This window comes from Coffea arabica, unplaced genomic scaffold, assembly GCF_036785885.1.
Source record: "Coffea arabica cultivar ET-39 unplaced genomic scaffold, Coffea Arabica ET-39 HiFi ptg000029l, whole genome shotgun sequence".
Lineage (NCBI taxonomy): Eukaryota > Viridiplantae > Streptophyta > Magnoliopsida > Gentianales > Rubiaceae > Coffea > Coffea arabica.
In genome coordinates, this window is record NW_027266177.1 from 1 (window position 1) to 25971 (window position 25971).

The following is a 25971-nucleotide window of genomic DNA, read 5'->3' on the forward strand; positions in this document are numbered from 1 at the left end:
CAGGCCACTGAAATGTGATATTTTTGGTAGGAGGCAAGGGTTACCGCCCAGTGATTATTTGTCTTTTAAGTCCTACAAGGAAATAACTTTATACCTCCAAGATTTTTGCCTTCGAAAGAAATCCTTCTATTCTTGATCTTATGCTTGCTCTATATATATACTCAAGCTACATTATCATAAAAACCATGAATACATTAAAATTGATGACATCTTGTGATATCTTACTGTATTTGGTTGTTTCTCGCTTGTAATTTGCAATGCAAATTCTGTAAAGTTGTCGACCACTATTAGGGCAACTTGTAAACATGACCATGAGGCATGAAGTACACTAGAATTTAGAATTACTAGGACAAAATCCCCCCTAAAAGCAAATATATATATTAAGATAAAGAGCAGTATGTGATATACATACATATATATATATATATATATATATATGCCAATATAGTATAATTTAGTTTACATGTTAAATGTAAGTAATTAATATGTAATATGCAAACATCATGTTGTATAGACCATATATTTTTATTAGTACCAAAAGATGATCAAAGTAATTAATTGGACATTTTTTTACTGCACATAACATCTCATAAGACTCGTGCACCAAAATTAGTCTAACCTAAACACTGAATGTATGTTAGTGATCCTAATCTTTCGCTCTCGAAATCTAAAACCATGGACCAGATGTGGTTAAAACTCATATTCCAATAATAATTTGCTTAATTAGTTATCCAATGGTATTTGCATAATCACATATTTAGGAGCTCATCTGGGAATGAGAATATTCTGGGGGAATACCACTTTTTCACCGCAGTAAAAACAGCTCCAAGGTTACTTTTCTACAATCATTACACTCTCACTCTCAGGCTAATCTCGCTAGTTATACATTTCTCCTCAAACCCTATTCACTCTTCCTCTTTCTCTACTCTACTCTCATCTCTCTTTCTGTTTCTCTCTCTCTCTATTGACCAAACCCTAACGCCACCACCATCATGGCTTCTCGGAGGCTAATTGCCTCACTCCTCCGTTCCTCCACGTCCTCTCTCCGTCGTACATCCTCTTCATTCACTTCCGCCGCCAAATCCTCCACAAGACCTTCCCCGGCCGGCTTTTTACTTAACCGGGCCGCCCACTACGCTACCTCCGCTGCTGCCTCGTCGAGTGCTTCCGCTCCTTCCACTAAGCCGGCCGGCGGAACTGGTGGGAAGATAACTGATGATTTTACTGGACGAGGTGCTATTGGGCAAGTTTGTCAGGTGATCGGTGCCGTCGTTGATGTTAGATTCGAGGATGGATTGCCTCCGATCTTGACGGCGTTGGAGGTGCTCGATAATCAGATCCGGCTCGTGCTTGAGGTGGCTCAGCATCTCGGGGAGAATGTTGTTAGGTGTATTGCTATGGATGGTACTGAAGGTCTTGTTCGTGGCCAGGCCGTGCTCAACACGGGCTCTCCTATTACTGTGAGTGATGGATTTATTGAGAAAAAGACTTGATTTTTGAAGATGTTTTATGGGTTCGTTTTTGAAAATGGGGTTAGTTTGGAGGGGTTTTTGGGTTATTTTATTGTGAGATCTGGAAATCTTGGGTTGGGAATTGAATCCTCTTAGAAGGTTTGGGTGGATTTTGGGGTAGGATCTGTACATTTTGCTTTGGATAATGTGAGGATGTATGGTATGTGCGATGAAACGATTTGTTAAGTTACTGGAGATATGTGAAATGGTCTCAATTGGTGGCTGAACCTTAAACCCAAATCAATCAGTTGACGGTCCTTGAAAGCTGGAAAAAATTAGATTGTATTGGACGACGGTCGTATGATTGGTGAATAGAGTTGTTACCTTATGCTTGTCGTGGATAGTAGTAGATATAATATGGATAATGGAAGATGAAAGGTCATATTTGAAAAGTCCTTAAAATTGTTTTGACGTGTGAGAGGGGTTTTGTGGGAAAGGAAAGGAATTTTGGGGCATTGCAAATCTTGTTTTGTTGTTTGGGACCTTTTCCAAGTATTTGCTGCTGGTTAGTTATAAAGTCAGAATCTTGAGCTATTGAACTAACTAATTCTTATTCATAACGGAAATAGGTGCAATGTTTTGTTCATTTTAATGGGTTTTATGTCTGCAGTTTCTTCTGGGGTATATCCTTACTATAGTTCTTCGAGTTGTGATGTGCTTTAAGTGGTGATCATACCATTTTGATTCACAAGTTCCTTCTACTGGTAGGTGCCTGTTGGTAGAGCTACTCTTGGACGAATCATAAATGTTATCGGAGAACCTATTGATGAGAGAGGCGAAATCAGTAAGTAAACTTTTTGCCATTGCATGATGTGAACTGCAGCTTGTTTCCTAGAAGGGGTTGTGTCTTACAAATCAACTAATACTTGTGCAGAAACTGAACACTATTTGCCAATCCATCGCGAGGCTCCAGACTTTGTTGAGCAGTCTACTGAACAAGAAATTCTTGTTACTGGAATTAAGGTAATGCCACAATGACAATTTTTCATACCTAAGCCTATCCTATATCCTTAGAAAATGTAATTTCATTTGCTCTATTTGATTAACTGTCAAGGCTGTGTAAGTTTGAGAGGTATAATGAGTTTACCCTCTTTTAAATATTCTTTCAGGTGGTTGATCTGCTTGCACCATACCAAAGGGGAGGCAAGATTGGATTGTTTGGTGGTGCTGGAGTTGGAAAAACTGTGCTTATCATGGAACTGATCAACAATGTTGCAAAAGCCCATGGTTGGTTGTTTTAGGAGATATGCTGGCTTCAGTGGTTAATTTTCTAGTTTTCTTAGTTTAACATTTGCATTGTGCTCTTTTTCCTTGTCCAGGTGGTTTTTCTGTCTTTGCTGGTGTAGGAGAAAGAACTCGAGAAGGTAATGATCTATATAGGGAAATGATGGAGAGTGGTGTTATTAAGCTTGGTGATAAGCAGGTAAATACATTAGTATTATTTGTAGACTAGTATTTTTTAATCAGGTTATCAACCCTGTTTATCAATGTGTCGATGTTTTGATGAATGTCTAGGCTGAAAGCAAATGTGCGCTTGTCTATGGTCAAATGAATGAGCCCCCGGGTGCTCGTGCTCGTGTTGGATTGACAGGTTTGACAGTGGCTGAGCACTTCAGAGATGCTGAAGGGCAGGATGTGCTTCTCTTCATTGATAATATTTTCCGTTTTACCCAGGTGGGTGCACCTCTGTAATGGAATTTTCATGCTAGTTTTTGCTGCTTGGCCCTTATTAACTAAGTCTATATTCTGCCTTTAAGAGAAATACATGATCATGCTTGTAATTCATGTCATTTTCCTGTACTTCTCCTGAATACTTTCAACTTAACTTTGTATATCTTCAGGCCAACTCTGAAGTGTCTGCTTTGTTGGGTCGTATCCCTTCTGCTGTCGGTTATCAACCAACCTTGGCTACAGATCTTGGAGGCCTTCAAGAGCGTATCACAACCACAAGAAAAGGCTCCATTACTTCTGTCCAAGCTATTTATGTGCCTGCTGATGACTTGACAGATCCTGCGCCTGCTACTACATTTGCTCACTTAGATGCCACAACTGTCTTGTCTCGACAGGTAATTGGATTTTTTAAGTCTTAAAAGTTTTCAGACCACATGGAAATTTACATTTATTGATGATTTAATGTTTGGTCCAGATCTCTGAGCTTGGTATCTATCCTGCTGTTGACCCACTTGATTCCACATCACGTATGCTCTCTCCACACATTTTGGGAGAGGATCACTACAACACTGCTCGTGGAGTACAGAGGGTCCTTCAGAACTACAAGAATTTGCAAGATATCATTGCCATTCTTGGAATGGATGAGCTCAGTGAAGATGACAAATTGACAGTTGCCCGTGCACGTAAAATTATGCGGTTCTTGAGTCAGCCTTTCCATGTTGCTGAAGTTTTCACGGGTGCCCCTGGAAAATATGTTGAGTTGAAGGAGAGCATTGTCAGTTTCCAGGTAAATATCGTTTCATTTTATGCCATGTATGGTCTGCACTACATTTGCCACTGTCCCTTTCCACCTGAATGTTTCGGTTTTTTGAACTTATAGATATGCCATGTGGTGTCCTGGGAATCTCAGGTTGGATTAACAGAAACTGGGAGTAGATTTTTACTTCAGTTTCTTTATTTGATTTAGCATATTCTTCTGATTGCAATGCTATGTCTTAACTCCTATATAAACTTTTGATGGTACAATGACCCATGTTTTTAACTGACAATGTCAAAGCATGAATTTCTTTGGTGCTAATTGTGAAAGCTTTTCTTCTGCATCCTAGTTTTCGTGAACTATGTGAAATTTAGAAACATTGGGTTTCTGCTTCAGCTATCCAACTGCAGATGTAATTTGATTGGTCTAAGAACAATCATTTGCATCATTTTACCTACCATTATGGCCCCTCTGGCTATTTTGACTTTTCCTATTTATTCAGAGAATTCAAATGATATGCTGATGTATTTCTGCTTGTTGATTTCTACAGGGCGTTTTGGATGGAAACTACGATGATCTTCCAGAACAGTCATTCTACATGGTTGGTGGCATTGAGGAGGTCATTGCTAAAGCTGAGAAGATTGCCAAGGAATCTGCAGCATAAGGAATTTTAGTGACTTTTTATTTTTTACACCCTTTTTAACTGATAATTCCGAAAATCAATAATTTAAATTTCTGGCTTTGGCCAAGATCAGGAGTTATATTTTGAGGTTTTTGGGGAACTGAGGAGTCCAGGTTTTTGTGTTTCTGTTTTATATATCAACTGAAGGTGTGGGATTGTGACGGACATGGAGCCGGAGAGTGCAAGGCCCTCCCTGCTAAAGCCCCCTTATGCCTTGTCTTGTCATACAATAAGGGCGGTGGCGGACATGTATATTTTGCCTCTGAATTTAATGTTAGAAACACTTGAGCACCAGCCATGGAATTTTCTGAATCACTTTCTTCCCCTTTTCCTCAATCTTGTGTACTCGAAGCAGGAGTGAAAATTATGAAATTTTTATGTGCAAAGAACTTGGCTCTATGATCTGATCCAGCTTTCCAGCACAAAAGTATTCTCTGTCATTAGCTCTTTGGGCAAATGGGGTGTGCAAATGATCCGATTTGAAACAAACTTTAATGGCCTGCGGTTACATCTGTTTTTTACAGCTTAGGCATGAAACTGTCGCGGAAACCCGGATTGGAACAAACTGTAATGATCTGCTGTTGGAACAAATCTCAACCTGGGACGAAATTTCTGTTAAAGTAACTGTTCCTGTGTTGACTGCATTTGAAGCTATAAAGGTGCTGCTGATGTTTTTGAAATGATGTTGCACTTTTAATCAATTTTTTATGGAAATGTTGTTTTCTTTATCCAGTATGATATAGAAGGCCAAGACGTTTCACTTCTAATCAATCTTTTTATCCAAAATAAGTGTTTGATAATCTCCTCCTCGGATGAGGTAAATTTCCAACGTAGGTTGTAATTCTGTTTCCATGCTTCATTTTACTGATCTAGTGATCTGTCCGTGCTTATTTACGCTTCTAGTTCTGGCGTCTGCAAAATTGGAGCAACTGGTAGGGCCCGCTACTTATCAAGAAATGCCACGTGGAAGCTCCCAATTACTCCGGCGCATCGAGCTCGCGGCGTATTTTGACCCACAGCCCACAGGCCAGTTCCCTTCTTCCCAGTCCCACCACCCTTTGCGGCGGCGGAGCTTACTAGTCTCCTCCACGACCAGCTCAAACAACAAACTAAAGTGCTTACTATTCTTTTTACCTTAAAAACCCAGAAAAATGTCCTTAATCACTCTCTCCCCAACTCCAACCCCGCGTCTTCCTCGCATACGTTCCCATGCACCCTGTCGTAGTCAATCATTTCCCATGACCACCCTCCTCAGACTAAAACCCCAACCCCTCCTTTTCCACCTTTTCCGCCGCCAACTCTCCGTTTCCGCCGCCGCCGCCGTCCGGCAAGACACGACCGCTTGGACCTCTGCGCCTCTTCTCACCGTCTCCCCCGCCGCCGAATCGCTCTTCAACGTCACTATCGACGTCTCCGATTCTCCTGACCTCGCCGCTTCTTATACCAAGGCTGGCCAGTATCTCCAGCTTAAAGTCCCCGTCTCCGAGAAACCGTCTTTTCTCGCCATTGCCTCGCCACCGTCCTTGGCCGCTGCTAAAGGTGTTTTTGAATTCCTAGTTAAAAGCGTCGCCGGCTCTACCGCTGAGCTCCTATGTGGACTCCAAAAAGGTGATGTGGTGGAGTTGACTCCGGCCATGGGGAAAGGTTTCGAAATTGATCAAATTTCTCCTCCGCAGGATTACAAGACGGTGCTTATTTTCGCCACTGGATCTGGAATCAGGTAATATTAGAGCTTCTCTTAAAAAATTTCCAATTCCTGATTTCATATTATGGTAAAAATTGGGAAAAACAGATAAAATCACTATTTAAATTTTTATATCTACTGTAAATTCAGAAAGTTTGAATTTGGAGCTGTAAGTTTATTGGAAGAAACATCACAATGCACGGTGCAGTTCCTAATTAGTTAGTATGATCTCAATTGCAAAGAACAAAGCTTGGCCTGTTTATTAAAAAAAAAAAAAAATGCTTCGCCTGTCTATAGTCTTCTCTCCCTTTGTGAGATATTTTTTGATGTGAGCTTTGGACGCACTGTTATTTACTTCACAATAGGGATTAGGCAATTCGAAGATTCTTAGACTCCCAGTTAATTAGGAAAAACCTTTTCCCATTTTTTATTGGGCTGCAAGAATCCTGTTAATTCAGTTATAATTGTCAAAGGCCTGGGTTTGTTTTTTGTTGGCTAGGAGAAGATAGATGCTGGATTGTGTCAAACATTTTGGTTGGGTTGGTTAGCAGAGAGCTAGGGACAACATGATGGGGTAAAAATAGTCGGGCTGCAGGCTTCGGTTGTGAAGAAAGAAAGGGAGTTGAAGTGATTCCAATGCTTTTGAGTGCTTGGCATGTTACTTTAGTATAAGAGTAAACAACTAATTTCAACATTTGGAAAGAAAATCAGATACTGGATTTTGTATTTGTTTCTTTTTGCTTTGTCTGCACATGCTTCTAAGTAAGGTTTTTGTTGATCTTCTTCCTCTTAGTGTGTGTGTGTGTGTACTGATGTTTTTTTTTGGGGGGGGGGGGGGTTCCCTTCCCTTGTGTGCACATTTTTCTCATGTTAAAATGCTGTGTGTTTTTGCATGCATCTAAAAGCAATATTTGCTTCTTCTTGATATCTACTTGTATTGAACTTTACTGATATGGGGGCATTGAGCCTTTGATTATATTTGCTTGAAAGTTTTCTGATTTCTGATCTTCAAAATCAGCTTTTTTTTTGCGAACCATTTGTTAGTTGATCAGTTTCTTGTGAACTGTTCCTCCTCCTATATACTCACTAATTAAGCACATGGTATGATTGTAATTAATAAACTTTTAACTTTTTATGGGGTTGGTAAATTTTAGACTATTTTGACTGTTTGTGTTTTACACAGTAGAGCATGTTCAAGCTGCCAGAAGATGTAGTTCAAGACAGATTCCAAGCTTAGTCAAGTTTATTTGCTAATTTGCTCACTGAACTGTTCGTCAGCCATGAAATTAGCAGGCCTATTTAAATGCTAGAGAAAATAAGACTATGTATTTGTATACCATATTTGGAATGGTTTTGAGACAATTGGTCCTTGAGGATTTAGATGTATATGTCTGACGGTAAGTTTGTCTTTTTCTTATTCTCCAAAACAATAATTGTAGGTAAAACTTGTCTTCATTCATAGTGACTAACATACAGCCAATACTGGCCTGATATGGAAGAAAAGAATCAAGAGAAATAGTAGCGAGTGAACAAACTTATGCGTTAGAAGTGGATGAGATTAGTGCTGGACTCAAATTGCAAATACAGCATGTCTGGTCAATTGGTTCAAAATAAGAATTTCTTGAGTAGAAAATGAATTGCCCCTGTTATCATTTTCTGGTAAATTGAGTATTAATATTTATATTTCTGTTCTGTATAATCAACTCCTTCCTCCCTACTAATGGAGTGCAGCTCAATTCGATCCTTGATCGAGTCTGGATTCGGTGCTGATAAGAGATCTGATGTTAGACTCTATTATGGCGCCAGGAATCTTAAGAGGATGGCTTATCAGGTTTTGTTCTTGGCATTGAATACCATCTCTCTCTCTTTCTCTCTCTCTCTCACACACACACACAAATTAAAGCAAAGCAAAAAACACAACAATTCTCCCTTCAATTTCCCAAAATGAAAGCTTTTATCTGTTTCACTACAGGATAGGTTTAAAGAGTGGGAATTGTCTGGAGTGGAAATCGTGCCAGTACTATCTCAGCCTGATCAGACTTGGACTGGGGAGCAGGGATATGTCCAGGTATGAGCTTATTCAACATGTCATAATGTGATGACGTTTTTGTGCTCAGATTTTGCCTTGATGAGACATTCTGTATTCACAGTTTTACTGCTCATTTCCAGTAGCTCAATTTTTCTTTGCTTTTTGAAATTTGTTTCCCATATCCTGATAAGATTGCTTTTGCAGGCTGCGTTTGCTAGGGCGAAAAAGATTTTTAGCCCGCAATCCACAGGTGCAGTTCTGTGTGGACAGAAGCCAATGGCTGAGGTATTTTGGAGTTCTACTGTCGTTAGATTTGACCTTGTCGTGAAGAAATAGGCTATTAAGCAATTATTTGTAGTGTTTTTAACATCCGTTATTTATGTTGGTTGTTGACACCTGGTGTTGGAACAACTACTAAGTGTGGTCATGCCCAACAGATTTAGGAACACGTTCTTATCATGGATGTGATGAACAAATATAATCTGACTTGTGAAGATGGAGAGATTATTGTAGAAGTTTGAGACCCAGAAAAAACCCAAAAAAAGAAGGTTGATTTAAAAAGTAAACTTGTTTAAGCACTTGACTGGAATTACTGCCTTACAATTAAGAAGATGAAAATTCTCTTCTTCTAGGTAACTGGCGTGCCAGAAGTGTAAACTATGGCCACTTAGATATTTCTTGATTTGCATTAAGTAGGCATCTTCTTCCATTTGCATTAAGAAAGCAAACTAAGGATCTCTGATCTTGTTTCTTGTAGGAGGTTACTTCTCTTCTTGTCGCTGATGGAGTCTCCGCAGAGAAGATCTTAAAGAACTTCTGATAATAAATTTTTGTGGGCTGTATTTGTTGTATTATTTTTACCTAGTGGTCAGTACTATCCATTCATTTTATCTTGCTGAGTATAAATGACTCAGCATTTGAATTTTGATCGCAAAATGACTCCACTATTTGCAATTTTGAGAGTGTACGGGTTGCAACAGCTAATTAGCACTGCCTTCACTGAGTACAACTCCTATCAGTGGTTCAGCTTTAAGGTGAACGTGGCAGTCTTGATTAAGAGTTAGGCATTCTAGAGGTTTAAGGAGCAGAAGTAAGTGGGCAAAAGCATCGATGCCTTAGTTATGATACACTAAATTTTGTATTAATACTTGACGTGCACCATTACGTGCTTCCTTATCAATTGCTGTAGTTCGATATGTATTCTTCAGAGAATAATGTCTGGATTTGTTATACGCCAGCCTGTTTCTTCTCAGTGCCCACTTTGGCCAAGACCCAACAGTTAGTGTGTAGTTACTGTTACGCTTCTAGGATGCTTTCTAGTGAGTGATTACTTTCATGTATTTTATAGCTTTTAACTATTGGTCCGTCTCTGAGTTCAAAAAAAAAAAAACTATTGGTCCGTCTCTTGATACCCTTCAAAATTCATACCTCCTCAACCACACTGCAACGAACCTGGTGGGGTTTGCAATTAGTAATTAATTTTATGCTCAAACATCCCAGACCTGTATGGAGGTTTAGCTAATTCATGTCACGTTGATCACGGAATACGAAAGAAATTTGTATCATTTGAGATTTTATTAAACATGAATGAATAAAGATTTTGAACATGTTAAGAAATGTAGGCCTGATCAATGAAGATACAAGGCATGCCAACCAAACAGCAACTAGACATTCGCATGAGATGGTTGATTGTTCAATCTAAACGCATCCATTACAGTTTGTTAAAATAAATGTTCCACACAGCAAAGAGAGGGAATAAATTGCTGATAAGCTGTTACATATTTATACGGAATCAGTAAATTCAAATGTCAATCAGAAAGGTTTTTGCTGCAGCAGTTCAACATATAATCTTTGACAAATTCCAGATTCCAAGCCTCCAGCAACACCAACCAGAAAACCCTAAGTTACCTACACAGAAACAGCGCACATGAATCCATTGGAAGGCACACTCGGACCATTAAGCAGTTTGCTGTTCAACAGCTTTATCATGGCTATTGTCCATATTTGCCTCTCGCAGAGTATTTTTTCCATTTGATTCTGTTGCTTTCCCAGCCTGCTGATCATTGAGTGGCGTTTCGTCAGAGTGGATGCGATTGTGATTGTTATGATGATGATGGTGGTGGTGACGACCATGTCCATGATGATGCTTTTTCTGCTTTTCTACTTTACCAAAATCGTCATCAGATGACTTCCCTAGAGATCTACTCCCGTCACGACGATGATCTTCAGAATCTGAGGACACCGAGTCATGAGTACGGGTTCCACGATGATGCTTATGGTGTTTCGCATGACGGCTCCTCTTTGGAGTGTCATCATCGCTTGATGAATCTGAATCACTTGAACCTGATCGTCTAGAACGTTTGTGGTGCCTTGCACGGTTTCTCTTTCTGCCTGGATAGTCATCGTCAGATGCAGATTCTGAATCACTAGAATGAGATCTCCGATGGCGCTTGTGACTCTTTATGCGATTTCTTCTTCTCATATCAATGTCACTTTCATCATCAGAGTAATCAGCACCAGAAGAATCTGATCTTGAATCATGATGCCTTCGCCTTTTCTGCCTCTGCTTCTTTCTCCTCCTCTCTTCTTGTGAATCAGTATCACATCCACTGCTATCATCACCAGAGTCAGAGGATCTCCTTTTCGACTTATGTCTGGATTTCTTATCCCTCCTCTTCTCATTATCGCCTGAGTCAGAGTGATTATGCTTCCTATGCTTCCTGTGGGGCCTTTTAGCTGACTTCCTTTCATCACTGCTGCTGTCACTGCTACAATCACTTTCAGAACCTGGTACAGATCTTTTCTTGTGCTTAGTGGCCTTCATCTTTCTCTCCTTTTCAGCATCAGCTCTAGCCTTGGCTGCAGCTTCCAATTTTTGCTCCCATTTCAAAGGGGCTTCTTTCCTCTCCATCATCCGCTTCTTCTTCTCCTCGACCAGCTGGATAAACTTCTTGGCATCCATTTTGATATAAAATACAACTGAATACCTGCATTTTGGTATGAGATGATGACCAGAAGTACATCTCAAAAAGAGAAAGAAACAATGTTAGTTCCTCCACCAGGAAATCAGTCAAGAAAGAGATGATCAACAACAACTAGCATGAGAAGCAAATTTATAGATATCTTTGATTGTTTCAGAAAAGACAAATGGAAGTACAACATAGCAAAGCCGTATGTTTCTCTGGCAGATATATGATAGATATCTTTGATTGTTTTTATGTCTTTCTCCCCTCAAAGAAACTCTACAATCGAAGACTAGTTTCTGCACAGTGAAAGTTATTTTACTGGTTTAAGCAATTAGTAAGCTGTCCATGTGCAAACTTCTTCTTACACAACCTTTTAGGTGTTTTTGGAAGCAAACAGAGAATTCTCTTTTCAGCACACAAGATTTGAGTGATTCTGAACCATCTAAGATGGAAAATTGGAGGCTAAAAGTGGAACGCGTGGTGAAGTGAAGGTGCAGAAATCTAGAAGGCAAAATTGGTATAAAAATTACAATGTTTTCTCGGCACAAAGGAAGAACGCCCTTTGTAGGAGCAAAATGAGGTAGTTAAATACATTTTGAACAGCTCAGATATTAAGAAAAAACTTCTTTCAATGTATATTGCAAAGAAAATCTAAACAGAGCACTAAGAAAAACATAATTAAGAAAGAAACAAGAAAACCTTTCAACTGAAGCACGTCAAGGTGGGGTTAAAAGACACTATAAGACATAATCATTTCTGGAGAGCACACAACAAATAATTCATACAGATTGTATACTCAGTCGCCTAAACATGTCATTCGCAAATTATGAGGCTGGTTTCCTGGCAGATTGTTCGGCAACTTAATTCACACCCTAAAAAGCTGCAGGGTCCACCATAATTGATAAAGAGACTGGTGAGCTCATTCAGAAAAAAGACTTTCATTGTTTTTCTTAGAAAGCTTTAATAGTCTTATTAGCGACAGGAATTGGAGGGTTACAACAGAAACCAATTCAACGTATATTCCAACACAACATTGGTTGAAAGCATTTGTACATAATTTAAGCCAAATATTTAATCATCAATGTTATTGGTATTAAACAAGTATCAACCACATGAAGTCCTACACTTTTGTTGACTGTATCTTACACAAGAAAATAAGAGATTCTCTATAACAATCATCTGAGACACATGAAAATAAGAGATTCTCTTTAACAAACATTTCCCAGGTTCAAAATTTACATAGGGCATGACAACTGCAGCAATTGATTTGCTTCATTGGCACCAAAAAAACTACAGTTTTTTTTTAACATTCATAGAGAATTTCATGAAATTTGGCAGAAAGTAATACAAATCCAGCTTCTCAGTAATAAACAAAATACTACACATGCAGAGAAATTATATAAACATGACAAAAGAATGCAAAGAAAGAGACTGTACAAATCCGAGTCGGGTTTCTTACCTTATAACAATATAATACTATAAGAAAGTCACAATCTTGAATGCCCAACTAAAATTTGTCTCTTCACTTCCAATCCTTTTTTCCAAGAAGTCTGCAGCCAATCCATAATTCACATGAAGCTTTATATCTCAGCAACTAATTTTCACAAATTTTTAAAAAAAAAAAAAAGATTTTGAACCGGATACTAAGTACTGTACTTCAGCCACGATTAAATCTAACAACCAAAAAGGAAACATAATAACCACCTTCGAAAATTTAATTCACCTAGCTATAAATATTTCCAGCCTTGTTACTTTTCATCTTCAAGAACTCAATATTCCAGCTAAAATTCATCTACTCAAAATCCATCCAGCCTTGTTGTATAGCCACTATACTAAGTAATCAAACAGCAGCAAGAAACCCTAGGGCCTAGGCATAAACACTAAAATTTCTTCGTATGCATATTGAATGAGTACAAAATAAGAGAAACCCATAAAATAACAATTAAAACCCATTTAGGAGCGAGAGACAAACACTCAATCCAATCAGATACAAAGATAGAAAAAGTGGCGAATACTAAAATTCGTCACATACCTGGTTAGTGGTACAAAGGATGAACAGCAAGAAGGAGAGATCTGAGACGGCTACCTAAGGCTAACAAGAAGATTTGAATTTAGCTGTGAAATCTTGAAAAGCGGCGTTATCTCAACCTTCGAAATCTGAGCAGCTGCTGCCCAATCTGAAAGGATTTCTAGAGAGTTCGACAAAATAGGGGTTCACCGGATCTTTATAGAACCTGAGAACAAGAAAGAATATGCGTGGGGGTTACTCCACGCGGTTTTCTGCTGTTTCTCTAATTCATGGACCGGATTCCTCTGCTACTGCTAACCCGGCCAGCCAGCCTTGCAATGTTATATTAATGTTATGTTACTACTCGGAACCCGGTTAGGATTTTTCTCCGAAGCTTGGTGAACTAATGTTTTGGCCCTCATTCTTCTGAGTTGTTCTATTTTGCCTCCCCATCTTTTTGTCTATTTTGCACGTAATTAACGAGGCATTAAGGTTGAGATTCCAAGACGTAGGAGTTATGATTCAAATAGTAAATTTCTTTTGACTAATATTTTAGTGTTCATTCCACTATTTGTTGTTCTAAAATACTATTTTTTTAACTGTTGATTAATTCAAGATTTTGAAGGACGTCTTATAATTTTATAAATAACGTATAAAATAGAATAAGTTTTTTTTGATTCTCAATTTCCATCTAAAATATACTGAATATTCAATCTTTGTTGACAAAAAAAAAAAAATCTTTTAGCATGTTTTACAATTAACTTTTTATTACATAGAACCTCTTTTTTTTTTTTAAAAAAAAAAAAGTGCAGTAATAATATTTTTCTTAAAGTTTTTCCTAATAAAAACAATTCAAATCAAGTCGTATATGTTACAATAAATTAATGTAGACTATTTTGTCTACTCAGTTTAAATCATTCTACAAGCGTTCTAATTGATATATTTTCAACAAGTGAGCATGGTAATGTTAACAATTAGTAGAAGATATAGAAATTAAAATAGAATTATTGGTAAAAATAAAAGGTTAAAACAGCAATTATATTTAGAACTCTTTCATTTTTTAATTTTGTTATCAAGTATATTACACTAAAACCCCTAAACTCTTAGTCGAACAAAACCTTGCCCCCTAATCACTTTTATCAATTTTGCCCCACAAATTCCCCAAGGTTTTGTCCTTTACTTTCCAACTAAGCAAAACACCTCCAACACGCCCCAAAACACCCCGCGGGGGCCAATTTACACACCTTCCCATTGACTTCAATCCTACCAGTTTTCCCAATCAGTTTTAATCTATCTACAGAAAAATCAGAGTATAAATAGAATTGCGGAGCCGGATTTAATCGAAATTCTTAATATTTATCCCACCACTGCCGATCATGGCGTCTCCGTCGTCGTCAACGGCTGCAGCAACCACAAACATCATGCTAGCAATATACGAGAAGAGGACCAACTCTTTAGACCTCTACCGTCCGTTGCGGAACTACATAGTGATCAATTACGGCGAACGTGAGGCTCAGAACTTGGAGGACGATCTCCAAACCCTCAAGGAACTTCGAACCGACATAGAACGTGGCCCTACTCCGGCCGATTCTCTCCCGGCGCGGCGTGATCTTCTCCAGAAGTATTATCGAGCTCTTTGCGCTGTGGAGTCGAGGTTCCCTATTTCTCCCGATAAAGACCATATTAATACGGTCACGTTCACTTGGTTTGATGCGTTCAAAAATAAACAGAAAGCTGCCCAGCAAAATATTCATTTAGGTAAAATTTCAATTTTTTTTTCGTTTGTTTTGGATTGGTTCGATTTTGCTATGGTACATTCCGTCAATGCTTGAGGTGTATTCTGTAGTGTCATTTAGTACTTTATTGTTTTGAGTTAGGTAAATATTTTTTGCTTGTTTGATTGATTGCATTTCGCTATGCTACAATATGTTCTGTGTAAGATGCAATGACTCAGTAGTGTGGTTTAGTTTGGCAAAATATTGACATTTTATACTCCTTTTCTCTTGGGGAAATCTATGTTGATCTTTATTTGCTAGGAAACAGGGGTACCAAACTTTGTTTAGGTTTTCATATTTTTATATTAGTTTTGGTTCTTGTGAGGGGATTAACTATAGATAATCTGTACAATAAAATGAAATTGTTTCTGGTCTTCTTGTTTCTCGTATGATCAGAGCATACAGAAAGTACAGTGCGTTAAGTGTTCTTGAAAAGATTGATTTTATCTTTTACTTTTTGATTGGGATTTTAGGGCAAGGTACAATTTTTTAGGCAGAATTGAAGGAATATGTTATGCTATTCTGATTCTGGAGGTTGGTACGAGTCTTTGGCAGACTTGTCCATCAGTTAATCTTACTCATTTCTGACTTTTCTATAGAAGCTTTGTATTTTACTTGCGAGTTGTAGCATACTAATTGGCATTCCATCAAAAATTTTTTTTTGGGTTATTATTTAGAAAAAGCTGCAGTGTTGTTTAATTTGGGGGCAGTCCATAGTCAAATGGGGCTGAGTTTTGACCGATCAGGGGTTGATGGGCGAAAGCAGGCATCTCATGCTTTTATAGCAGCAGCTGGTGCATTTGCCTTTTTGAGGGATAATGTGGCAATGAAGGCATCAATGGGTAGCTCAGCATCTGTGGATGTGTCAGTGGAGTGTGTTGGAATGCTGGAGAGACTGATGTTGGCTCAGGCTCAGGAGTGTGTTTTCGAGAATACTATTGCCAAGGGCAACACTCCTGGGGTTTGTGCAAAGATTTCCAGACAGGTATTTAGGGATTTTTGGGAGCTTAGCTACCTTTTATTTGAAATTTGGCTGTCCAAATATTTGATATACAAGTATGGTGTGCAAATTTGCTAAAGATTTTGCAATAACATATAACTGGTGATTTTGGCTCAATAACCTTGGTTGCAGTGACTTTCCTTTTGTAACTAAACTGAGACCATCTATGTCTTGGTCTTTCTCTTTTTCGGTATTTTTCTTGTTGAAACTATTTCGAAGTACAGGTATTGCAAGTGCTAACGATTTATCAGTCACTAACATAATGCTTCAGCAGATGGAATTCTTTCTGAACAAACGCAAGAAGAATAGACTGGAAAATGTCCCCATTAGAGGAATTTTTCTTTCTTTTTTTGGTCAGTTGATTAAAAAAAGGGGCTATACAAAGGCATTCAAGTTTTGCTTATTGGTTTATTGTTCACCTTTTGATCTGTTCAGTCAAAAGATTACATTGTCCTTGATTCTTCAATAATATGAATGCCATATGTCCATACACCTGGTGAAACTTGGGAACTTTTCCAATTTTTTTATTCTTTCCATTCATAATGACTGTTTTGTCGCCCATATACTAATGATCTTATTATTGAATGTGTGCCATTACTGGATATTTGCAGATTGTTCTTAATTTAGTATGTCCATTAATACGTAAATTCTTTTGATAGAAAATGGTTACTTTACTATAGTTCACATGTTTTGGGTTCACATAATTGGCAATGACTGCAAAGTTGAGGTCGCATGTTGTGGTGTTACAGGTTGGACTATATTATGAGGAGGGTCTGGCAGCTCTGAATGTTGCACCTCTCAACCAGCACTTTGATAAGAACTGGCTAGCTCATGTTCAGCTTAAAGCAGCCTTGTTTTATGCAGAGGCTTGCTACAGGTACAGTTTGGAGCTCCATGAGAAGGAAGAGATAGCTGAGGAGATTGCCCGTTTGAAGAGTGGGGTTGCTGCATTGACTGAGGCAAAGAAATCATGTCCAAGGGGGGCAGCTCAGCAGCTTCTGGATGCAATGACCAAATTAGAATCAACCCTGAACCGCAACTTGGAGAGGGCTGTGAAGGAGAATGAAAGAGTCTACTTAATGAGGGTTCCTACTGCCAGTTCTTTGCCGCCACTTCCTGCTTTTTCATTGGTGAAGCCTATGCCAATGAATGAGGTGTTGGATGCAAGCAAGGAAAAAATGTTTGTGAGGCTTGTTCCTGATAGCAGTGCAAAATCTCTTTCAAGATATACAGAAATGGTTGATGACATTATCAGGATGCAAGCTGAGAAATTACAACAGGCAAGTGAGCTAGCCCGAGTGAGGCTGAAGGAGATGGACTTACCCGATTCTATTCTTGCTTTGGAAGGGAATTCCACTCTATCAACAGATCTTAAAGAAGATGTAGAGGCTGTGCAAGTTTGTGGGGGCCCAGCTGGTTTAGAGGGTGAGTTACAGCAACTTAAAGATTTGAGGAGGGTGGACCAAGAATTGTTGGTGCAGACAGAGGAGCTCTTGCAAAAAGAGGCAACAGAAGATGCACAGTTCAGAAGCCAATTTGGAACACGGTGGACTAGACCACAATCTAGTACTTTAACAAAGAACTTGCTTGATCGGCTTAATAGGTTTGCTGCGAACTTGAAGCAGGCAGCAGAAAGTGATGGACGGATAGAGCGATCTGTGAGAGATCATTCGGCACTAATGTCAATCCTTGATCATCGCCCAGTATGCCTCTTTATTTGATTTAGGTTAATTTGTATGACTTCGGTTGCTGTATGATTGATATATTGCTTGAAATCTTTTATGGGCTTGGAAACCCTTCAGTAGCCCCCCCCCTCTCTTAATGGTTTTGAAGTTTGTGCAGTTTTAATTACTCTGACGGTAATACTGAAGTTCCTTTAGCCACTTGCATGATTTTATAAATCTTTTATCTGATTTCATGGATATTTAGCTAGGGGTTAGGTTAATATTGAGCTTATAAATTCCTATGTTCTGTTTCCCATAAGGAGTGTTGTGTGGCTGCTTGGCTTTGAAATTGGAACTGCATTATGTCTGAATTGATGTTTATTAGTTTTCCCCTTTTTGCAGCAAGTGCTTAGTTATCTGTTGCTTCTTGTTCTTGCCTTAATTTTAATGGTCGGGAAAAAATGTGATTAGTGAAAAAGGTCATGTAACATCTGAAGATTTATATGTTTAGAAATTCTATGAAGCAGAATTATCATCTTCAAATCAAGTCTGGAGAGGTATTTTTTTTTTTGGAAGCTGGAAGTGGGTGTGAAAAGCAAAATCTAATACTAAGAATTAGAATGGACCCGTAATTCTAATGCTCGAGTTTTTCTTTGAGCACTTTCTGTGAAGTAACAGGAATTTGATTCTTTTCTGTGCATTTTATCTTTGGTAGATTGAATCTGCATTACCCTCGCTGTCAAGGCCCATAATGTCATTAGATGCAAATGAAGATGCTGTAGTGGGAGCCCTGAAACAGAGCTTGGTAAGTTGGTTTTGTTTGTGTTTTAATTCTGAGTTAGTAATGTGTAAAATCTATTTGTTGTGTTTTTTGAAGATTATTAAGTCTTCTGGACATATATTTAGTTGCAATTCATGTCAACAAATTGACCTTTGGAACTTCACTAATTTCTTCTAATCTCTGTTAGGCAATAGGGCATGTTCACGTTGAAGTTTTTTCATTGTGATTTAAATGAATAAAGAATTTAAAATATGATGCTGAGGAGAATCAGCTTTTCAAGATACACCTCTTTGGTCTAATTAAGTCTGTCAATTTCTCTTTGACTTCGTTTACAGATGGATCCTTAAGAATTTGGGACCACTGTATTGGTTTGTAGACTGAGAAAGTATAATGGAGTACTAAAAACATCATTCTATTATGAATATAACAATGACAAGGAAGGAAGAAGTTGTCGGTACTACTTTGTGGTCTTTTGAAATCATTCTTTGTAAAACTACATGTGAAATAAGTGCATCTGTCATTCTATTTGTTTCAAGGTGGAAAAAAAGTCAAATGAAAGTTTTCATGATGAAAGAAGCTACATCTCCCTTTTTATTGCGTGAAGTATCAATTCTACTTTGAAAGACTCTGATTGACTGTATCACCGAATTAATTTTCCCATGAAACTATAAATGCAACCTTGCTCTTTTTGCAGAGGCAATTGGAGACTCTTGGTGCTCAGAGGGCAGGTCTTGAAGACATGCTAAAAGAGATGAAGAGGAAGGTACAGAGGATAACTCGCTCATAGTCAATTTGTTTAGCTGTTTAGGCAATCTTTGAACTAAGAAAAGAGCAGATATTTACTATCAACTGTTTGAAGTCTTCTTTTGCCATGCTGCTTTCACTTATCTTTCTGTTATAGTTCTGCCTACTGTTACCATTCTCTTTGTTGCTTACTGGTGAATTCATTCCTTAACAGAAATTCTTTCTTGTATACTTTTCTAGTGAACTTGTTTTCAAGTGCCAAAGTATAAGTCTCCTGTTTATATCCAAGAAGAAATGTAGTAACTAGATTAGCCTCCCATTAGCTTAGATATAATTAGTGAGATCATCTTTATTTATTGACTTGTATTACTCTAGTGCCATATTCTCTTATTTATAACTTCCCTTATGCTGATATAAGCTGAGAAATTATTGTAGTTCTGAAAATTACAATCAAACATCTATGCGGAGGGTGGTCATTTCTATCTGTCATGCTGTTCTCATGCTAATGTTATGTTACTTTTGACTTGTGCTTATCTTTTTGTGGCTCAGGATGACATACTACCAAAGTTGATGACGTTGACTGGTTCTCATGAGGATCTCTATAGGAAGGAAATTGCAAAGTATGATCATATTTGTCAAGAAATTGCGCAAAATGTTGAGGGACAAGAACAGCTGTTGATGCATATTCAGGTACTTTGGTATTTTCTTAAACTATTGATATCTCGATGGGGTCCCTGGTGCCTATTGACAATAATGTTAGTATTTTAGTGGCAGTTTTCACCGCTAAGCATTTCTTTGAGGTTCTATTGGTATCATATGTAATTCCTCTACTCTGTTGATGTTGTTTATTGGGTCCTATGGTACCCTTTGATGTGGTAAAGAGATGAAATAAGCATTTTGGACGTTCATTCTGTTTGTCAGCCGGGTGCTGTTTAGAACATTAGACACTAATACCGAGTCCAACATCAACCCTGTGGTTCTTACACCAGCCAAGTGCAGGGATGAAATCGCTGTGCTTCTTTTTAACATTTATCTTTGCTGTGAGCAGTGTACTGTTGGTGCCTTGACATGCATCAAGATGAACATCCATTTGGCCAGAAAAAGAGAAAAGAATACATTTATTTGTTTGACCACTTTTAAGTGACTTTTAAGCCATTGGCATGCTTTTGTTGACACTCTTTTTTCCCCCCCCCTAATTTTCTCTTCCTAGTTTTGACAAGATGAAACTTAATGATCAGAAAGAAGTAGTTATGGCTGCCTGATGATCTGATTTGGTATGCTATGAGTACTATGCATATGATTTGTGTTTATTAGGACAAGGTTAATTTTTCCCTTTCCAGAAATGAGAAGTGAATTTACTGTGAAATTTATCAACTTGATGATTAAGGCTTCTCTGGGGATGGGATAACATGGTGTACTATAATAAAATGTCCAGAGAGTTGTAAGTTTGACAATTGATGATTCTTGTGGAGGGAAATCAGCATTTAAAAATCAAGATTTTGATAGATTTTGTTTCTCTCCTTGCTTTGCAAAATATTGACTTTTCAGTTTTGTTAGGGTAATTTGCCCTCATGGAGGTGAGGCATGGATAAATGAAAATGTAAATCAGAGTAGATGTTGATTTAATAATTTGCCTGTCCTAATTGGAACGTTCTTAGATGCTTCAGGTGTGGTTTGAGAACCTCTTGTTCTAATTGTCTTTATTTTGCCTCAGGTTCAAAATGATAACTTTGCAGCAGTTTTTAATCTTGAAGATTTCAAAGGTTTGTTCTGCTTTATGTTCTTTACATTAGGCTTTTTCACATCTGTTCATGTTTGTTATGAGGGTATGGTGCTATGGTTGGTGGTGTTTGTTACTGGGTTTACGGTGGAATCATAGTTCTAGACTACATTTCATGCTTTTCATGATAGCTGTGGATAAACGTCTAGCAGAGGGTGCTTTAACCTATTAAGTTGACTGGCACTGCAACTACGGTGGCTTTTACTTGGTAATGGTACATGGTTTTCCTCTTAGAATTAGACATGTTTTTGAATTATGGTAAGTTAGATATCATTTGGCTGAGGAATTTGCCTGTCGAGCCCTTATTTCTGTTTTACTTGGAAATTGCTAGATTTTTCAAACTCAAGTATCCTTTTTCTCTATCAATGATGATGCTTATAATTTTTCTCACCAATAATTTGTGATGTTGCTCACGGAAGCAGACTAAATGACTCAAAAGCAGGTTCTAATATATGTGCTGAAAAGTAGCTTGCCATTTTGATTGTCTTTTTCTCATTACTAGCATGAATTAATATGTCATATAATTGGACTATGGCTTATTGTCCTTTACCAACTGTCTGTTAATTGGGAATTTGGGGTATTGAATGTGGAGAGGCGTATAGGTACTTGGTTTAAATTCTGATGGCGCCCTTCTTGGTGCACAGCTTGTAGGATCTAGTTTGAGCCGAGTTTTGCACCCCTTAGTTTAGTCTTAAGGTCTAATTGCTGCAATAAACAAGAATCTATTGTTATTGTCCTGACAGCTAGTCTTGACTCATTGTTATGACTTCTTACTGCTATGGCACTTCCTTCTTGCTTTACTGGTTTACAAAGTTCAGCTCTAGCACTTGATGCAAGCTAAAATCAGTGCTTTTCCCATCTAAATTTGCCCTCAATATTGCTTTCTGTTGCTCATGCTTTCATGCCTGAATCCATGTTTCAATTTGTCAGCTTCTCGAGAGAAGAGCTACAAGCAAATAGAAGCTGCAATAGCTAAGTATCGAGAAATTAAGGAGAACATAAATGAAGGACTGAAGTTCTATGTTACTCTTCAGGTTTGAGCTTTTCCTTCATGAGTTTGGCCCTATATATTTTTCAAGTCATTCTTACCCATTTGAAGCTTGAATTTCATATTTTTTATACAAAAATAATGATGAACAAACAGTTGGCACTCCCTTCATTCACTGATTTAGCTAATTAAAAAAAAATGGTGCACAAACAGAGTTATGTGAGTCTGTTATCTTTTACATTGTTCATTCCTCCATAGTATGGTTTAGCAGCTAGAGAGAACTGGCTGGTAAAGCCGTAGTTGGCTTAAGTGGATAGTTATATACATTTTTTTAGCCTTGCCCATATATTACTTAAGGCTGTTGTAGTTTTGATAACTAAATATAAGGTAATATTGTTCATGAAGCTTTACCCTTGATACATTTGGCTCTACTTTGACAAATACACAAATTTAAAATGCCAAAGAAAGTTGAGCTTGATTCTGTATATTAACAATTAATTCATGGCTGTTAACCAAAATTTTAAACACATTAAAGGTGCGGGGTTCATGAATCCCTTTTTTTTTTTTTTCATTTTTTCTGTTTTTCGTTTGGTAATCGATTCAAAATTTGTTTATTGACGCTCAATTTTTTCTGTTAAACAGGATGCTATCACAAATATAAAGCAACAGTGTAGTGATTTTGTGATGACAAGGAACATTCAGTGCCGGGAGATGATTGAAGATGTTCAGAGACACATTGCAGGTCTCAGTTTTCAGGATAACAAGAGTACAGGTGGTTACAGTTATCCTGCAGCTGGACAGGCCCATCAGACTCCAAGGCCAAACTCCCAACAGCACACAGAACCTGTGCATGTGTCCAACCCTTCACATCCACCAACTCCTCCATACCAGCCCCAGCAGCAGCCAACAATGGCCGGATATGCTCAATCTCCTTCCCCTTATGTCTCTCCGCCACAACAAGTACCACCTCCTTATCACGTACCAGCTTCAGGTTCTCCATACCCACCTCCACAGCATCAACAGCAGCCTCCTGTTACCCTTGAGTATGGCCAGCCTGCCTATCCTGGATGGCGTGGTCCATACTATAATGCAGCTCCTCAACCAGGATCCATGCCTAGGCCCCCTTACACCGTCCAACCCCCATATCCTCCTAACCAGAGTGGCTACTACAGACAATAGTCATATTTGCAATTCTATTGCCCATAGTATGTGTATTTTGTAGTTCCTTTTTTATTTTCTCCCGCCTGGAGCAGGGACGACGAACCAATGTAGGTAGATAAATTTTTTTTTTCTTTTATCAACTTATAAATGGGTCTATTGAGTCTGTGATGAACAAAAAGCTTGCCTGATAACTATACTTGCGTGTATAGGCACCTGCGTTTGTGTCTTTTTTCGTATTTCTTTTCCTTTTTCTCTTCAGTCAGACGGTCACTTTCTGACATCCGAAACATCAAATTGATTCTTAATTTGGTCAGCTATGAAATGCTATATGTAAGTTCTCTGTTCCGAGTAGATAGGAATTGATTCCCCTTTCTTATTATCAGTCTGAACAAATGAATAGCTTGTGGATAATAGACTACTACTCGTTTACCGTTATTTCTATGGGAAACAGGTTTTGACTGGCAAATGATTGATCGATCGTGGATGTTTATGGGTTCATCGCTGGAAGGGGAGATTGTTCATGATTGCTTGCTCCCATGTAAATTGTTGCCCAATCGGCGCATTGCCTTGCACGGCTTATTTTTTAGAGATATATGGTTTATTCGCGACGAAATTATTCAAAAAAGAGATTGAGTTTAGAGCAAATGACCATGAGGAATCAAAATTACGTTATTCTTTCACTCACTATGAAATGAGTTTTTAGTTTTCCTTCTTTTTTTCTTGGTTGGCAAAAGTGATCGTATTCACGACGATCCTTTGCAGGACTATTACTTGGCAAAAAGCTAAATGATAAAACTAAATTGCAGCGCATGTTGTAGTACGGGACATATTAAACTTCTACTTGCCAAAAAAAAAAAAAATTTTTTTTTTATGGCTTTAGACATTTAACTCTCATTTGCACATTTTATTCATGTTCTCATTTTTCGCCTTAGCAGCACAAAAATCACGATCAGATCTTGATTTTCTGGATCAAAGAAAAAAGAAGAGTCTGCAACTTTTCGTCCATACAGTTCAAACAATTCATCCACGATTCCACTTCCAAAATGCTTCTCCACAACTCCTTGTAAGACAGCTCTCAGGTACAAAACATTTGCAGTAGGGTTGGGAAAAAGCTCTTGCTTTCCTGGAATGTTTAGTATCTCCATTCTCTGGACGTCCATATTTTCATTTGCCTTCAGCAGTGCCTTTACCTCATTGGGAAATGTGAAATATACTGGCAAGTTGAACATATGCACTTTCACTTCGTCGACTACTCCCTACAATGGATACAGTAAGGTTTTGAAAACAGCCCTTTTATTGACTCGAAAAAATTATTGGTTCAATCGTTGGACGAACCTTAATTGACTCGTGATGTCATAATTATTTAACAACTATTAATTATTTATATTAAATATTTGAACTATGAAATATATAAAAAAGAAAATGAAAAAGGACAAAAAAGCATAATATTCTAACAGTCAAAAAGAGCATGAAACATATTCATTCATGTACAATTCTTTGACAAAAAATTAGAGAAATAAATAAATGTATATAAATAAATATGTTGGAAGGTAAAAAAATAAAAATAAAAGAATGAGAATATATATATAATTATATGTCTTTTCTAGTCTTCAACCCAAATTTCAACTTCTGATTTCGCCAGTGTCTAAAACTAACTAGAATGCTAAAATCTCACCTTCTTAGCCAAGTCCATCAAGCAAGATCCTAGAACTTCACATTCTACCTCTGTGATTGTACTGGTATGAGATTCACGAATAGCATCAGGAGCAGCAGGTATAAGAAGTGCCATCAGGCCTCCATCCACGAGCTCATGTGCCCTTGCATTCAGGAATGAGTCCAAGTCCTTGGCAAATTGAGATGCATAGGCATCAAGAACTTCCCTTTTGGCACCGCCATGGTGAATCTTTCCTTTGTTCCATGCAGGAGACGTATTGTCTGTAACCTCTTTTGGCACCTTTGAAAGCCAGTGAAGCGAGTAAGATGAATAAGCAAAATGAAGGCTTGCCTTTGGGAACATGACACTGTGAAAAGAACCAGGCACTCCAGCAGCACAGTAGTGTCTTTCTGGCGGAAGTGAAGCAAAAAGTGTGTTAAAATCATTAGATACAAGGTCATTAAAGAAGACTTGAAATTCAGGTGTTAGTCCCTCTTTTTTGAATCTGTCCTCAATGGCTTCAATGATGATTTGCATTGCCACAAATGTATTTGGTCCTGTGGAGCAGCCAAAATCTGCTATGCAAAATGGATCCATAGAGGTTGAAGAAAGTTGTTTGATGTCTAGCTTTTTGTCAATTTCTTCTCTGATAATTTCTTTTGCAACTTCTGTTGCTCCTCTCTGCAACCATAAGGGAAAATAAATAAATAAATAATAGATAAGCTTTAGGACACAAGCCTTATATTACAAACCTTAAGACTTGTCGAATGATCATTGCACCATTTGCAGTGTCTATAATTTTACCGGCCCAAAGCTTGAAATCCCTTTGTCTTTAAATTAATTGAAAACAAATCTGTAAAAACCCAAAAAAAGCTACCTGATAGGATGAGTTTTGGGCATAGCTTTGAGGTCCATTTCCTCCATTATGGCACAAAGTACACGCATTTAATCTCACTATATCTCTTCCCTTGTTATGTCTTGGTTTCCCTGCCCAAATGGATGGAGTGATTTATACCAGCTAGCCATTTCCAGATAAGTGTTTGTATTTTAGCCAATTCGGTCCAGATAGCATTACGACAATTGTAATAGATAGCAACCACAAAAATGACAAGCCAA

General features: G+C 38.0%; 5 protein-coding genes across 8 annotated transcripts; 3 read left to right on the forward strand and 2 right to left on the reverse strand.

The window, feature by feature from the left end:
* Positions 1-869: 869 nt before the first annotated feature.
* LOC140032737 (ATP synthase subunit beta, mitochondrial) lies at positions 870-4915 on the forward strand. Its single transcript, XM_072073492.1, has 9 exons — positions 870-1460; positions 2220-2295; positions 2386-2474; positions 2621-2738; positions 2831-2934; positions 3027-3185; positions 3353-3577; positions 3658-3969; positions 4490-4915. Exons 1-9 carry the CDS (start codon positions 993-995, stop codon positions 4601-4603), a joined length of 1665 nt encoding a protein of 554 aa, XP_071929593.1. The 5' UTR covers positions 870-992; the 3' UTR covers positions 4604-4915.
* A 723-nt stretch (positions 4916-5638) lies between these two features.
* Positions 5639-9586, forward strand: LOC140032739 (fruit protein pKIWI502-like). Its single transcript, XM_072073496.1, has 5 exons — positions 5639-6341; positions 8037-8136; positions 8278-8373; positions 8539-8619; positions 9092-9586. Exons 1-5 carry the CDS (start codon positions 5773-5775, stop codon positions 9152-9154), a joined length of 909 nt encoding a protein of 302 aa, XP_071929597.1. The 5' UTR covers positions 5639-5772; the 3' UTR covers positions 9155-9586.
* A 437-nt stretch (positions 9587-10023) lies between these two features.
* Positions 10024-13495, reverse strand: LOC140032738 (uncharacterized). 3 transcript variants are annotated; one of them, XM_072073494.1, is made up of 3 exons: positions 13333-13495; positions 12760-12850; positions 10024-11321 (listed from the first exon to the last, which is right to left on the reverse strand). In XM_072073494.1, the coding sequence occupies exon 3, from the start codon at positions 11294-11296 to the stop codon at positions 10292-10294; it is 1005 nt and encodes a 334-aa protein (XP_071929595.1). In that variant the 5' UTR covers positions 11297-11321; positions 12760-12850; positions 13333-13495; the 3' UTR covers positions 10024-10291. The 3 variants fall into 3 exon arrangements, with proteins under 3 accessions (XP_071929595.1, XP_071929594.1, XP_071929596.1); XM_072073493.1 differs by having other exon boundaries at positions 10024-11357; positions 13333-13474; XM_072073495.1 differs by lacking the exon at positions 12760-12850 and having other exon boundaries at positions 13333-13471.
* A 1051-nt stretch (positions 13496-14546) lies between these two features.
* Positions 14547-23552, forward strand: LOC113716647 (vacuolar-sorting protein BRO1). 2 transcript variants are annotated; one of them, XM_027241040.2, is made up of 9 exons: positions 14547-15066; positions 15761-16068; positions 16833-17786; positions 18463-18552; positions 19223-19291; positions 19822-19962; positions 20987-21035; positions 21983-22086; positions 22683-23552. In XM_027241040.2, the coding sequence occupies exons 1-9, from the start codon at positions 14685-14687 to the stop codon at positions 23217-23219; spliced, it is 2634 nt and encodes an 877-aa protein (XP_027096841.1). In that variant the 5' UTR covers positions 14547-14684; the 3' UTR covers positions 23220-23552. The 2 variants fall into 2 exon arrangements, with proteins under 2 accessions (XP_027096841.1, XP_071929598.1); XM_072073497.1 differs by having other exon boundaries at positions 15830-16068; positions 22683-23437.
* A 524-nt stretch (positions 23553-24076) lies between these two features.
* LOC113715746 (loganic acid O-methyltransferase) lies at positions 24077-25859 on the reverse strand. The gene is made up of 3 exons (XM_027240036.2): positions 25733-25859; positions 24877-25536; positions 24077-24457 (listed from the first exon to the last, which is right to left on the reverse strand). Exons 2-3 carry the CDS (start codon positions 25450-25452, stop codon positions 24110-24112), a joined length of 924 nt encoding a protein of 307 aa, XP_027095837.1. The 5' UTR covers positions 25453-25536; positions 25733-25859; the 3' UTR covers positions 24077-24109.
* Positions 25860-25971: the final 112 nt, after the last annotated feature.